Here is a 16,096-nt window from a genome sequence, read left to right on the forward strand (position 1 = left end):
GGGAGAAGGTGAAGAGGAGCTGATACCAAGGGCTCAATAGAAAGTAAATACAGTATCTAGAAAATAATGATATATGTACAAATGTGCTTGATAGAAGTGATGGGTGCATTGTAACAAGAGCTGTAAGAGCACTCCATAAAACATTTAAAAAAGACGACGACGACGACGACGAAGGGGTAGAGGAGCAGTGTGCTGGGTTATGGAGATCACAGCTTCACACAGGGAGAAAGGAAAGGCCTGGGATCCGTCTCTCACACGAAAACCTGAAGATAACCCGGCACTGCTACTGCTTATCACCCGCGTCCGTTTATCTGTAACCAAGTTATCATTCACAAGCAATCAAAGAGGAAACAGAAAGAACTTCGCAGGTACTCACTTCCTTAAACTATGCCACATATAGCCAAAGTAAACATACGTTCTGGAACTCAGAGCAGATTAAACAAATTAAGATTATAACATAAAATAATAGCACTAACAATAAGCCTACCAAATACTAAGCTAAAACAGAGAAAAATATTTTTTAAATATTTCAGTAGTGATAGATACAAGTGTCTTAGACTATAAAGAAAAATAATAATCAATTACACAAAATTATAACTCTCAGTATACAAGTACAAAATAAAATTAAACTTATGTAACACTTTTTTGTACATACATATCTTACCTGTAATAAATGAACAATGCATCTAATTCCTTACCAAAAACATAAACAACCTGTTTTATAACTAAGCAAAGTCAAGAAATTCAAGAATTATGGAAGCATGATATGAGACTAGATGAGCAGGTATCAAATTTGTGCAAGAACTAAGTGAGTTTGGGCACTGATTAATATGACCTTGGGCAGAAGCCATGTTATAGAAACCATCTGATTGGGCATTACTGGCTGTCACTGTTATCAATGTCATCTCTGCATCTTCATTCAAGTGAGTCCCTGGGCAGCAGATGGTCTTCCGTCTCCTACCTGTAGCACGGGGCAAGAAGAGGGAGCTATCCCTTTGGCTTCTAGGGTAAGAACTCGTATTGGAAGAGAAGGATGGAAGACAGAAACGAGCAAGAGGAGGAAAGAAACAATATTGCTGAGAAGCTACCATGTGCCAGAATCTTTGCTTGGCTCTTTCACATATTTTGGCAATTTACCTCTTCACCTGCACTTGTTCCACTCCTACGATGTGTCCGGAATCCTGATGGATATGGTTCCTGCAAATCTGTATACAGGCACAGACCCAGAAGGGCCCATGTGGGCCAGTAAGTGGATCTACATATACTGCTTGTGGACCAGAAATGCTTTCTGCTATTCTCAGTGGCAAGAACATGACCATGTATTTTAGCAACAAGTGCCAACAAGTTGTCCACCAACGTAAGTCCTACGCATATCACATCACAAGGTAGTGATGTTGGTTATTGTTGACCTTTATGCAGAGGAAATTTGGAGATAGAGGGAGCAAGGGGAGAGCCATGAGATTGGTTTGATGTTCTGCCCTGGTCCTTTTTAAATACTTAATTTTTGAAGTCCCTCTGACCTCAAGTGTAGATGAATGTTAATTGGGAGCCACGAGAACCCTCCTTACCCCTGAATTTATCTCCTTTTCTAAACCTCTCAGGCCTGTCCACTGGGTTCGTCACTGTATGACCATAACTCAGGACACTCAAAACTCTAAACTGAAGTCTGCCAAGGTGGCCTCCTGAATGATAAAACGGGACAATAAAGGAAGTGGGGGAATTATGCTCTCTTCTAATTAATTGTGACTTTTGAGGTCTATCATCTTGAGAATCTTATTTTGGATATCAAAGACATAAATTACTTCTAATTAATTGTGACTTTTGAGGTCTATCATCTTGAGAATCTTATTTTGGATATCAAAGACATAAATTAACTTCTTTGCCTTTACATTCCCACTGCCATGATCCTAACAATCCCTAGTCATTGTCCTTGCCAAATTCCCAAGGACCACATTCCAGGGAAATGGATGACTCAGGCCCATTACTACAAAGGCCAGGTCCTCAAATATCTATTTCTGGAATTTTTAACTTTGCATACTTGTCTCACTCACTCAAATGTTCAGGTGGCATATCCTTTCCCCAGGGGCCATGGCAGACCTGAGCAGGCATGTGGGGCCTGGCACTAAGAAGGGCCCATACTTGTTTTCACGCTCACCTGCTGCCTTTTTAGGATTCTTAGTTTCTGAATCAGGGGTGCCATGTTTCTATTTTTTCCTGGGCCCCTGGGACTCTCCAGCTGTCCTGCTGATGAGTCTGGACATCAAATGAGGTCATTTCACCACTAAAAATACCAAAGATGTTTACTATGCAAGCCGCTCACCTTGCTAAAGGCAATGCAACTCTGCTTTGTCATACTAACTATGGGATTTTTCATTCTCTACGTGTATTTCAGAAGTAGCACTTGTGGTGAAGTGGTAAAAGCACTCTGCTACTAAGCAAAAAGCTGGCAGTTCCAGTCCGCCTGCGGCTCCAAAGGAAAAGGTGGCTTTTGTAAAGACTAAGAGCCTAAGAAATACTGTGGGGCAGGCCTCCCCAATCCTATAGGGTGGCTCTGAATTGAGATCAACTGGAGGAGAGTGGGCGTGGGCTTTTATTTGTATTTAGTTCTTATGACCCCATTTGCTTCCTAATCTAGACAGCAGTGAAAACATGCTGCGTCAGAGTAAGGTTTGTTAACATGAAAGTGAGGCTTAAATTCAGGACTACTAAGTGTTGGAATAAGGTTCTTAGCAGCAGATAACAGGAGAGAAGTACCAGGTGCCAACGACCCTCCAGCAGCCACACCATAGAGAAAAGGGTGAGGCAGGGCTCGATAATGCTATGAGTCAGACTAGACTCGATGACAGTGAGTTTCATTTTGTGGGGGGTTTTGCACCCAGATCATTGCCTGTCCTCTGAGAGAGCAGAGGCTGTGGCAGCAATCTATAGGCAGATCACTCTGCAGTGGTCCAGGGGCACCAATTTCAAAATCACAGGTGATTAGCATCACAAGAAAAACAACTTATTTGTTATTCATCACTAATTACATATGCTGGACCTTTTCTCATCCAGTTCCGATAAACTTGATATACTACATATCCTCCAAGATCTAAAAGTTAAACATCTAGTCTAGGCAGCACAATCTAAAATAAAAATATTTTTGTATGAAAGACATTGTATATATTTCAATGTAAACACATTTGGATTTACTCACCATCCAGAAAAGTTTGACAATGTACTTTCCATAGCTGTTGAACAAAGGCATGTGACCCTTCACAGCTTTGCATAGAGAATATATGTGCTCCCAAGGCTTCCAGGAGAGAATAGGGGGTTCTCCTGAACTGCTTTTCAAAGAGTTGTTCAGAGCTCCTCCATTGAATATCTTCCACACTGCATAAAGTTCACTGATAATCCATCTCATTAGCTAGAGACAAAAACCATTGGTGATCATTGATTCTTTTTCAGCTGTATATTCTATGATTTAATGGGGATTAAAAACATCTGCTTCTAATACTACCAACCAGACCAAATGCATTGTGTCCAAGTTGACCCCCAACTCATGCACTGTTCTAGAGTAGAACTGTCCCACAGAGTTTCCAAGGTTGTCTGTCTGTTTGGAAGCAGACTGCCACATCTTTTCTCTTTCTCCCTGGGATAGGTAGGTGGGGTCAATCTGTTGACCTATAGATTAGCAGATGAGTGCTTTAGCCACTGCATCACCAGATCGTCACTCCTTTTGCTTTTGTTAGACACCTGATGGTATCTAACATCAGGTCCATTCGAAATCTAGCCACCCAATAGACCAGAAAATGAAAATACTACCCAGTCCTGCACCATCCCCACACTTGTTATGTTTCACCCCTGTTGCAGCTCCTGTGTCAATCCACCCTTGTTTAGAAACTTTGTCTTTTTCATTGATCACTACTTTAGCAATCACGATGTCCTGTTCCAGGGATTGGTCTCTCCTGCTAGCATGTTCAAAGGAGGTGAGAAGAAATCCAGCTATTCCTGCTTCTAAGGCGCATTCTGGCTGCACTTCATCCAGACAGATTAGTTTATTCTCTGGGTGGTCCATAGTACTTTCAATACTCTTCGCCAACACAATTCAAATGTCCCAGATTCTGCCATCTTCCTTAATCATTGCCTAGTTTTGCCATACATACGTGGGGACTGAAAACTACCATGACTGAAATACCAGGATTAAGGCATACCTGAATCCTCAAAGTGGTGTATTTGCTTTTGAACCCTTACAAAGGTTCTTGTGTAGCTGATAGGAGCCGTGGACTATGTTGCTGATTTCTCGACCGCAGCAGCGCAGATGGTGGACCTGTGTCAAAGGAAATCCTGGACAACTTCCATCTTTTCTCTGTTTATCATGATGTGCGTCTACTGGTCTAGTGGTGAGGCTTTTTTGTTTTCTTTACAATGAGTCGAAATCCATACAGAAGGCTGCGGTTTTTAATTTGCATCAGCAAGTGCTTCAAGTCCTCTTGATTTTCAGCAAGCAAGCCTGCATCATCTTCATATCACAAAGTTGCCCTACATATATTATTTCTAATATTAAACTCCATATGCCATATAGCCCAAGTTTTGATTTCTGACCTACAGGCTAAATTCATAAGTCTTGTTTTTGTTTTCTGAAAACACACATCAATTACAAGCTAAAATATCGAGTGCTAAGCACTGTCAATTCACCTACAGCTGGTTTTGGAAGACAGCTTCTCAGCCTGGTGCAGGATTTCCTCCACTCTACCTGTGTCTGCACGGGCCGGAGAGCACTGCTGAACTTACTTCAGAATTAACTTTTTAACAAGTGGGTGAGTTATTCTGTAAATGCTGAGAAGCTTGATTGAGAAGGCACTTATTTCTCCCATGTCAACGGGACAAGAAACAAGTCCTGTGATGAAATTAAAATATTCCATAAAATATTTCAGTCCCAAGTTTCAGGGGTTGACATGCCAATATAGAAATACCTTAATGAAATTACCATTATCGGTGTGTGTGTGTGTGTGTGTGTGTGTGTGTGTGTGTGTGTGTGTGTGTGTGTTTTAAGAGGCAATAAGACCCATTGGGAAAATGGGCTTTAGATTGAAAAGAGAAACTGGGTTTAATTCTCTTTCAGGTTCTTCATAGCTTTCTGCTCTTGGGCAATTTACTTCAAGTTCTCTGTGTTGCAGTTTTTCATCTGTGAAAATGTAGATAACACTAACAGTCAAGGTTTAGGTGAAAAATAGTATTATGCATACAAATCCTCTGGGTCGTAGTGAGTGTTCATTAAGGTATGATGGCCTTGGTAGTGTTGCGTTTTTCTGAAATATGCAGCTCACCTTTGATGCCAGTTTAAGCTGCATGACTTATAAGAAGACAAAATACTTGAGACTGACTCATTAACTTATGTTTTGCTTAAACAGAGCTACTTAGGAAGTTTATAGTTGGGTTGAGTTGAAAAGGGGGGGAACAGATATCTTCCTATGTATCTCAATACTTTTCAATAGAATATGGAAAATAATGTTTTACCTGGAAAAATGAAAAGCCAAAGTCTATGTATGTCTAGGATTCATCAAATAAGCATAGTTTAGACTAACTCTAAAACAATTCAGAGATAATTTTACACTAATCTGTACAATCTAGCTAAATAAATCAATGATTTTATTTTAGCATTTGTAAATATTTTAAAGACAAGGTATTTAAATCAACAAGGACCATGTTCCCAGTCCTTGGACTGACTCTTAGCCCTATAATACCGAGCACGACATTTTCATAGCATTTAATTAAAATGTGTATATTAATATACATATGGATAACTATGAAAGTAAAGAATAAAAACAAAAACCTTTTCCCTGAAATTAAAAATTCAGGCATTATAGGGTTAGAGCAAATAATTAAAAGCCCTTGTTTCTAAAGTAACTCACGTAGAGAAGGGGAATAGATTCTTTTCAGTGGGGTGAGTTTGTTAGGTGCCATCTGGTCCATCCTGACACACAGCGACCCTGTACACAACAGAAGGAAACACCGCCCAGCCCTGCGCCATCCTGGCAATTATTCCTACGCCCGAGCCCGACGTTGCAGCCTCTGTGTCCGTCCATCTCGTTGAGGGCCTTCCACTTTTCCACGGCCCCTCCACTCTACCAAGCATGAGGTCCTTCTACAGGGACTGGTCTCTCCTGACAACCTGTCCAAAGTATGTAAGATGAAGTCTTGCCAACCTTGCCTCTAAGGAGCACTCTGCCAAGACAGATTGGCTAGTCCTTTCAGCAGTCCATGGTACTTTCAATATTCTTCTCCAGCACCACATGTCAAGTGGGGTTGGGGTGGGGGTGGGAAAATGACCTGGGGGTAGAGTGATGAAGACAGACCTCCCTTTACTTCCACCTATCACACAGGAAGCTAGAGTGCTGGGCTGAAAATGCGTTCTTGCGTTATATTTCATTTCGTCCCACTGGTCGCCCCTGTGTAGGTGACCTGGTGGCATAGCGAATTACTCATCGGGTTGCTAAGTGCCAGCCACTCTGAGAAAGCAAGTGTGGCTTTCTACACCCACAAGGTTCACAATCTCACAATCTCACAAGCCCCAGGGCAGTCCTACCCTGTCCCTAGGGTTGCTATGAGTGGAATGGGCCCGATGGCCGTGAGTGAGATCTACCCCACTGGAGGCCTGGTGATGCAGGGGCTACGCAATCAATCACTCTTCAAATGGTTGGCTTTTTCACATGGCTCTAATATGTTCCCATCATGATGCCCAGGAAGCAACCTTATCGGAGAGTTCTGCTCTGCCACATGGGGTCACTGGGGGTTGAAAACGGACTCAAGAGTACCCGGTAGCAACAGCAAGTCAAACAGCATCACTACCCTACTGCTTAGACACGGTGTCATCCAATAGGGACAGCTGCACTGCATCAGTTACTTGAACCACGGATTCTGAAGGATAATGCCTAGATTGTGAGAAAGCATCAACCTTAGGACCATATGTAGGTTGACAGGTGATAATGCTAGTATCTTCCCAAAGTGTGTTATCTTTATTCAATTAAACACACACACACACACACCTAGTGCCTATTACTAGAATACTCAGACAAATAACATGAAGGTCAGTGAGGGAGAACTGAAGAAGGCATCTAAGATGTAGTTGATGAAGATGGCCCTTCTAGTCGTAAGTCCTTAAGTAAGGTGACCAGACGTCCCCGCTTTTCGCAGGACAGTCCCGATATTTCACCATTTTTCCTGTGTCCCGCCGCGTTTTTAAAAAGTCCCGATTTTTGGAAAGAATGCACGACAAGCTAGGGTATACGGTTTTTGGCTGCCATGTGGCTATTTCGCCAGGATATGAGTTTTATCAATGGTGCCTCGCTTTTGTCCCGCTTTACCAATGTTAAAATCTGGTCACCTTACAAGCGGTGTCTTATAATTCTGGACTTCAAGTCTACGGCTATAATCTCAATTTGGAGGGAGTTCTCTATCATGCCAGTGGGCGGAACTTAGGTTGGGATTAAGTGTCTAATCCTTTTGTTTCTTTGGGTTTGTCTGCATCTCCATCAAAGCATTCCTCTGTGCATAAAAGCCATGTTGGACACAGAATCCCCAGGACCATCCAAACAGCATGTTCCAGATGTCTGTGTGTAGTGACAGAGAGTGGGACCAGAGGCACTAGAGACTGTGGCCCAGAAACTATGAGGGGAAAAAACAACAAAGGATCCAGGCCAAGGCAAGGAACCCAGGAGACAGGACCGATGGCCAGTGCTGAGACTAAGGGACGGAGAGAAAGAGCAACGGGAAGCCTTCCTGGTCTGACGAGGAAGGAAGGGGTCAAGGGAGAACCTGGCTGAGCGGCCAAGGGTCGCAAAGAGACTTGGCTGCTGACTGAGGAGGGGTGTTGCTGTGGACCAATGGGTGTATTCTGTTTACGGATCCTGACTTGTGGTGACCTGTTAACTGTCCTAATGAACCGCCTTAATTGGGAGCAATGGCTGGGAGTTCTGTGTAGCCAAGGCAACGGATTATGGAACCCAGGACAGAATCAGTGTGCCCTGGGAGGAATGAACTGGTGTCTGAACAGGTGAAGGAGGATGAAGGGTGAAGTCATGTCTGATCCCGGGCTCCAGGCAATGGGGAAGCCACAGGTGGGGAGAGACGGCCAGCCTCTTCAGGCCGATTTTGCACAGTATAGGATTACTTGAGCGAGTCCAGATGCCATTCTGTCCCAAGGGCTGGTTTATCAATTTCCCGCATACCTCGCTGCCGAGTAAATGCTCATTTGCTGAAAACAAGTCAAACATGGTTTCATTTTTCACAACCACTGGAGTCTAAAAGGAAAAATTAAAAAATTGTAGTTATTACTCCATTAAGTGAGACCATAACTAGTTTAATGTAATATTCTCATGTGCTGTAAACAGACTAAACTTGATATTACTCATAGCCAGGGGAATTAGAAAAAAATTAAAAATAAACATATTATTCCACCAAATAATTATTAGTTAGAGCTAGGGGTGAAATCAATTTAATAAAAGGCTGTCTATAAAATATAGAACTCAACAAGCAACTAAATGTTATGAGATATAATATATGTAGAGTAACATATATATCCCATCTCCTTGAGGACCGTCCTCTTCCTTGCTGCCCCTCTACTTTATGAAACATGATGTCCTTCTCCAGGGACTGATCTCTTCTGACAACATGTGCAAAGGTATGTAAGATGAAATTTTACATACTACACAAACACACTAGAATCTCGCAAAAAGTTTGTTGAAAAATTTCAATATCTTTAGATTCCATTTTTCACAAAACTTTTGAAGCCACCATGTACAATCTGAGCATTTAAAAACTGATTTGAAATTCAAATTAGCCACTCAAATTAAACCTGCTCTTTAGTTAACATCTGGTAGCTAGAAAAATATCTCTATTGTAGATGAAGAATATTAGCTGTGACAGCTTCTTAAAAATCTTGTCCAACTTTAAATCCTTTTGCATATTAAAATTAATATGATGGTCATAATTTAATTGGTGCATAGCTAAAATTGCTTTTAAATATTTAATACCTATAAAGACACAGATAATACTGAAGATATGACTTGTATCAATAAAAAAGTTATTCTTATCAAGATTGTATGTCCGACATATGAAATGAACATAAAATGGTTTTGATTAGTGAATTGGGTTTCTAAGAAAACCAATGCCATCAATGATTCGCTATTGTCTGTGCAGTGGTTATTGTTGGATGATGTTGATTCAATTGGACGCGTAGTGAACCATGTGGCACAATAGAATCGCTCCATAGGATTTTCTTGGCTGTAGTCTATCCAGAAACAAACCTCCAAACTTTTGGTCAGCAGCTGAGCACTTAATCACTGTGTCATATCTGTGTAAAACTTATGACAGGCCTCCTGAGGAAGAGCCAGTGGATTTGAATTATGATGCTGGTGAAAATCATTCGAAAGTACCATGGACTGCTTCCTAGAATTTCAAAGATAGAAGTCTTTTTTCTTTTAATCATTCAAGTCAGATTTATTATTTTACTCTACTATAGTCGTCTCACTAATTCTATTTCATTACCAGGTTATTCCCATCCTTCAATTAAAGTAAGAAGGGAATCACCAGAGACTTATTCCATCTGCAGACCCTGAGAATGTATTTTGTGCTTCCACTGTCATCCATTGGATTCTGAAAACCCAAATTTCACAATTTAAGCTCTGGTACCATTCCCTCCTTCAGATTTGGATTATATCATTTATAAACTCTGAATCACAGATGTTTATCTGTTTCTTCCATGTGGGTTTGCTTGACGTCTCACTTAGATGGCTACTTGTTTGAAAACAAGCCTTTAAGACCCCAGACTCTATTCTTTATGATAGCCGAGTACCATATACTTTCTTCACCACACTTTATTGTAGCACCCATAATTTCCCTGTTCCCTTCGTGAGGGTGCGCCTATATCATCTCTTGATTGTGCTAGTGCACAGTACCTCCTTAATGGTACCTCCCACCCAATCTACAGGCCAACCATAATGAAATTCTCAATAAGTAGATCTAGTTCTGGCACAAACCTCCCAGTGGCTCCCTCCCCTTTTAAAATTCTCCAAGGACTATTCATTTTTATTCAGGAGGCCAAAACAAGCAAACTTCAGGAAACCGTTAAGCTTTGATGCCTCTGGTTTTCAGCAACCTTGACAACTTTCCTGCTGCCCCGTTCCAGAGCCTCATAAGGTCTCACAAGCTTTTCCCTTCATCCCCTTATTATTACTCATTTTTCAGATTTCACTGAAGCCTGACTTTCTCAGAGAGGCCTTTTCTGACTTAAGACTAGGGCAGCCCCCTGCAATACGTGCTTGTAACTTTATGTCCCTTTTCTTTAAAACTTGTACCGCTGTTTTGTGCCGTCAAGTCAGTTTTTGGCTCATGTCCATTCATGTGGCAGAAAGGGATGAACCCATAGTCTCTAAAGACTAAGATATACGTCTTTCCAGGAGCAAACAGTCCGATCTTTCTCTCATAGAGAAGGCTGGTGTGTTTCAATGGCCAACCTAGCAGGGGTTATTATAGCTGGATCTCAGAAAAACAAACAAACAAACAAACACCTCAAACTCACTGCCATTGATTTAGTTGATTCTGATCCATAGCATCCATAGAGGATGGGAGAACTGCCCCTATGGGCTTCTGAGACTATAGCTCTTTGTTGCTTTTGTTGGATGCTCTCAAGTCAGTTCCAACTCATAGTAACCCCTTCTACAGTAGTACAAAGCACTGTCAGGTCCTGCACCATCCTCACGATTGCTATGTTTGAGCCCATTGTTACAGCCACTGTGTCAATGCATCTTGTCAAGGGCCTTCCTCTGTTTCACTGCGCCTCTACTTTACCCAGCGTGATGTACTTTTCCAGCGACTGGTCTCTCCTTATAACATGTCTAAAGTGACTTTGTACAGCAGTAGAAAGCCTCATCTTTCACCCTCCGTGCAGGGGAGTGGTTTCAAACTGCTGATCTTGTGGTTAGCAGCCCAATGTTTAACCAGACACCACCAGGGCTTCTCTGTACCTTTACTTTTAACAAGATTAATCTTTGGATGTCTTCCTTGTGTCTGAGACATGGAGGTTCCCAAAAGTTCATGGAAAAATTTAATTAAATGATGGGATTTTTTCCATGAATTTTTAGAAATCCCCTTTGCATAATCAATGCTCAAGGTCTATGCCACCCATATCGAGTTCTCAGAAATAAACAGATCTGATCATTCACTCTGGGATCAGATCTTGTTAATCTTGTTGACTCTGTTCTCTTAAATGCAGTGTATGGCTTTCATCAGCTAACCTTCTCTTAATGTAAATCAACTCCATTGACTTCATATTTTGCTTAGAGAGTTCTGGGTTATTTTCTTAGGCTGGTCAAGGGTTCTAAAATTTTCAGTCACAATTATTTAATGGTTCATTAAGTTAGTTTAGAGGATCAGGATATGTATACTTACGTATGACATATATGCATACACATACATGATATCCAGGTATGCATGTACATCCATGTTGAATGTATCTAAGACTGCTCTACTTAGCTAGACTTTCAGTTCTTTTAACTTCCTCCCATCTCTGTTCTGATCCATACATTTTGATGGGACCAAGGGCAGGAGTACAGTACAAAGGAAGAACAGAGGTCTTGAAATGGTAACAACAATCTAAATATAAATGGAAGTGTGTTCAACAGCAATGAATGGTTTTATATTTTAGTACAAGTGTATCTCTCAGAGGAAAGGTTTACTTAAGATGGATCAGAAAAGTTCTCTATTGAAATATACTATTCTTTCAACTTATACAATTCATATCCTTTACACTTATGAACACAGAATCTCTATATAGAACTGAGCTGAATATTAATAATGTAACACTAAGCCCATTATATTAGCATCAATGAATTCATATTCTTCATATCAATATTATCTAAAATTGCATGTAATAGAAAGTCATAGTTCATTCATGTTTGATTTTTTAAATTTAAATTGTCTTAAAAGGCAGCATTAAATAAATACACTGAGGAGCCAGAATGCACCTTTTTAATTTTCTCATTTTAGTTAATCTTTTTAAATTTAGATGTATCCAACTTTCTCAATTAGTAATAGTAGTTGAAAATATGGCATATAAATTGCATTTTCTTGCATTAATAGAGTGCTTAGGGAAGCTAAAACTTCTAAGAATAAAATCACTTTGGGTAGAAGTTGAGATTCAATGGAGACTCCATAATGTACCAAAAGAGTCAGCTCTATTACAATCATTTGATGAGAGCTAAAGAGCTAATTTAGCCTACTGATTTTGTGTGCATTGAAAGAAAATAATGAGGGATTCAATAATGAAACAGGCATTAGTGATAATTAAACCATTTGAAACACCAAGTATATTCAAACTAGCATAGAAATTAGAAGATAGACCAGTGGGTATGAAGATTCAAGCTATAGAGGTGCTACTTAAAAGGATGTTTCTTTGATTGCCTGGTCAAAACGAGTCAGGTGGTTTGTCATAGAATACAGATAAAAGTGGCCCTTACAATGTTCTTCAAGTGTCCTTGGTATAGATAATTTTAAGTGCAAATGTCTTTGGCTAAAAAATTAATGCTAATGAATACTAGAGAAAACAGACTGTATAAAACTGCTAAGCAGCATAAAGGATAAGGCCTATCAGTCAACCATAAAGGACTAACTTCCTGCAGTATTTTAGTCTCTGATTTGACATTACGAAGGGGAGAAATAGAAAACTCAAGATCCTAAAAGCAGAGAAAACATTTCAATAATGTCTTAGTAACCATTACAAGAAATATTAAACTACACTGATAAGTATTTATTTCTGATTTAAATGTCATAAAGAAACTACTTATTCCTACTGAATATCCAAAGAAAAAAATAACCTAATTTTTTAAATGTAGCTTTTATAACTAGGACCTTGTAAATCCATTGTCAAATTTATTTTGCATAATATTAAAAATATTTCTTACCCTATGAAATATAATGTCCTGTGGACGTTTCCAGGTATAAATTTTCAACGATGGTGGTAATTCAATCTTTCCTTCAGGATCTTCAAAAAAATGCTGTATAAAGAAATTGAATTCTTTATCATTTACTTTTATTAAAATAAAAGCAACTCAATCTTAGGTAAAAATTAAATGCATAGAAATAATTCACTAATCAGCACTTATAAAGCAATTTCTCTTTATCCTCAAAGCTAGTTCATGCAGTGCTTAGTGAATACCATATTCAAGATTATGTCACTTAATCAATAAAATCTTAATTCTTGAGTAGCATTTATATTACAGAAAATGCAGCTTAAACAAGCATGAGTGATTTAGGAATGTAAATTAAGCCTAAAATGGACATAATTTGGGATGGACCGGACATGAATGTATCCATGATAATGTATTTATGTTCAGGTTTCACCTGAGCACAATGTAGTGTTCTGGAATTCCCATTCTTCTCATAGTTTGTTGTGAACCACAGAGTCGAATTCATTTGCATAGTCCATGAAACACAAGTAAACATCATTCTGGTACTCTCTGCTTTTACCCATGATCCACCTCAGGTCATCAGCAATGATAGCCCTAGTTCCATGTCTTACTCTGAAGCCGGCCGGCAGCTCCAGGCCAATGTACTTCGGCAACCATCGTTGGGTGATCTTCAGCTAAATTTTACTTGAAAGTCATACCAATGATATTGTGCCATCATGTGAGCATTCTGATGGGTTACCTTTCTTTGGAATGGGTACGACTATGGATCTCTTCCTGTCAGTTGTTCAACTAGCCGGCTTCCAACGTTCTTCCAGTTGGAGCGCTTCCAGTGCTTTCATCAGCTTGTGGAAACACGTCAGAACACCAGGGGTTTCACTTGGGTTTCCTCTCACTCCATCCACCTTCATCAGCACCCACTGCCCTCAGGTGTGATTTCCACTCCTGAAGACCCTCTCTAGGGTGTTTCGGAGGCTTTTGTCGATCTTAACTGAAGCAGAGCCTCATCTTTCTCCCCAGGAGCAGCAAGTGGTCTCACTCTACACAAATAACGTGATCATGTCTCTTGATCTTGTTCTTTCCTGAAACCCAATCTCTCTCCCCAGCACTGCTGGTTTTCACTCAGTTTCCAAGTACACATCGCTTAGGAATGGGGAGATATCTCAAAATAAAACCACATGCGACCATGCTGGTTCACTTCCCTGCAATCTCCTCTTCCCTGGGTTCCCGTCTGGCTGCTTTGGAAAGCCTGGATAGTATGCTCAGTCTCTCACCCACAGAGACTGCCGGGGGCCCTAGACCACAACTCTCTGCTCGCCTCTCATCCCAAGGCCTTGAACCCATACATGTGCTCAAGACAAAAGCACGAAGGCAGGGCTCGGTCCAGTGTTGCACTTCCTTCAGGTTTTTAGCGCCTCATGTGAACCAAAGAATGGGGTCTTACCATGTCATTTTCCTTGAGGATCATTTCATATATCCAGTTTGTGGAACATCAAGAAATATCTCTCAGTTTGGCTCATAACCTCAATCAATACATTTTATGTAATATATATTTTTAAGTAGGCAAATACATAAATAATATCACCTGAAAATGTAGGAATCTTTCATAGGGAAATATCATGTTTAAAGTGGTCAAAGGTGAACAAAGAGTAACTTAGATCTTTATCCTGGATCTTGAGGAATATTGAGAGTGATTCAATTTTTATCTCACAGTTACATCTCTGAATAAAATGATTTCTCCTGTAAATGCCAGGAAAAGTTCACATTCAGTTCATCATTCTCTAAAACATCTTTTCTAAATGCCCTAATTCCCAACTCTGCCCCAAATTCATTGACTGACTTCTACCACTTAATTCCTTTATTTTATTATAACTTTTGATCATATATCTCTCTACCATCTCCAAATGACATTCATAAAAACTCAGGACTAAGGTTTGGCCAAGAGGACAGAGTGGTTGAGACTGACCAGGTATACCAAGATAAAACTTCCTTGTAGACTGTAGATTATGGAGAAGTATGTGTACACTCCATGTTTATAAGCCATATCTCATTATAAAATTTAAAGCCAAACAAAATCAAGTCACAGTCAAGACTACTTACAAATACAGGGCTTTTGCCCGTTTTGTCCTTTTCTTTCGCAGCTTTCCCCGCATCCCATTTCTCTGCATTTATGTCAGCTTCACTCCACTCTGGCCATATTGGGAATTTCCCCTTCTTTTGTTCAAACAAACCAGATTGTATATTACTGCCATAGAAGTACTGTCTAGAAAGAGAGAGAAGAGGGGGGTAAATAAGGGGTTGTACTTGAATTAAGATCTCCAAAAAGGTCAAAATAGATTAACTGCATGATATAAATTTAGTTATCTTGTCAGCAAAGTCATGTGAAATGCATCCCTGTAGTCAAATAGCTTCCACATGTTAAGATTATAAAGAATGAAATGACCCACAGGAAAGTATTCTATATATTAGATATAATTAGATATGTAACAAGAAATGAACTGTTAAATCATATACAGATAAATATATTAAATTATCAGCAATTTGTTTTTATCTCTCTAGTGAACCCTGTCTAACACATTTTGGTACCAGGAATGGGGTAAAATGTGTTAGACAGGGTTCTCTAGAGAGATAAAACCAAATTACTGATAATTTAATATATTTATTTATAAAGATAATTAGATATATAACAAGAAATGAACTGTTAAATCATATACAGATAAATATATAATACAAGAAATAAACAGTTAAATTATAAAGCACTACAAATGGCTCAATGCAACTCACTCCCGTGAGAGAGAGTTGAGAGACTAGCAGTCCTTCAAGTCTAGTCTGCTGCCAGATCTTCCTCTATTTATAGAGAGAGCTAGGCTATGTCAGCACAGCAGCCAATCACAAGGCAGGTCACCAACTGCCAGCCAGGTCACCAACCGCCAGTCCCCAGCTCCAGAGATGTCTTAAAGGGACCTCAACTTACAGCGACACAGTCCACAGGCTAGGCATCCCACAGGTAGTGTAGCCTTTAAATTGAGGCACAGAACAAGCAAGGCAGCCGCACACTGGTCCGATGATCAAAGAGCAAATGACAAGAAAGGCGAGGCTCACCAAGCCATTTATCTCTCTGCCCATCAGTTAATCCCATTTGTGTTTATAGGCCA

At 40.0% G+C, this 16,096-nt stretch overlaps 1 protein-coding gene across 1 annotated transcript in view; it reads right to left on the reverse strand.

Moving 5' to 3' along the window:
* Nucleotides 1-15,187, reverse strand: part of ADGB (androglobin) — a 194,398-nt gene extending 179,211 nt beyond the window's left edge. Inside the window, exons 1-4 of the mRNA XM_045294574.1 lie at nt 15,042-15,187; nt 12,939-13,031; nt 8,208-8,279; nt 3,194-3,403 (exon numbers count right to left, since the gene is read on the reverse strand). Of these exons, the coding sequence (XP_045150509.1) occupies nt 3,194-3,403; nt 8,208-8,252 (255 nt within the window). The 5' untranslated portion in view covers nt 8,253-8,279; nt 12,939-13,031; nt 15,042-15,187. The remainder of the gene's footprint in view (nt 1-3,193; nt 3,404-8,207; nt 8,280-12,938; nt 13,032-15,041) is intronic.
* Between the last annotated feature and the right edge of the window lie 909 nt (nt 15,188-16,096).

Source organism: Echinops telfairi, unplaced genomic scaffold (assembly GCF_000313985.2).
Source record: "Echinops telfairi isolate 266 unplaced genomic scaffold, ASM31398v2 ScPeMD7_3533;HRSCAF=4204_0, whole genome shotgun sequence".
Taxonomy (NCBI): Eukaryota; Metazoa; Chordata; class Mammalia; order Afrosoricida; family Tenrecidae; genus Echinops; species Echinops telfairi.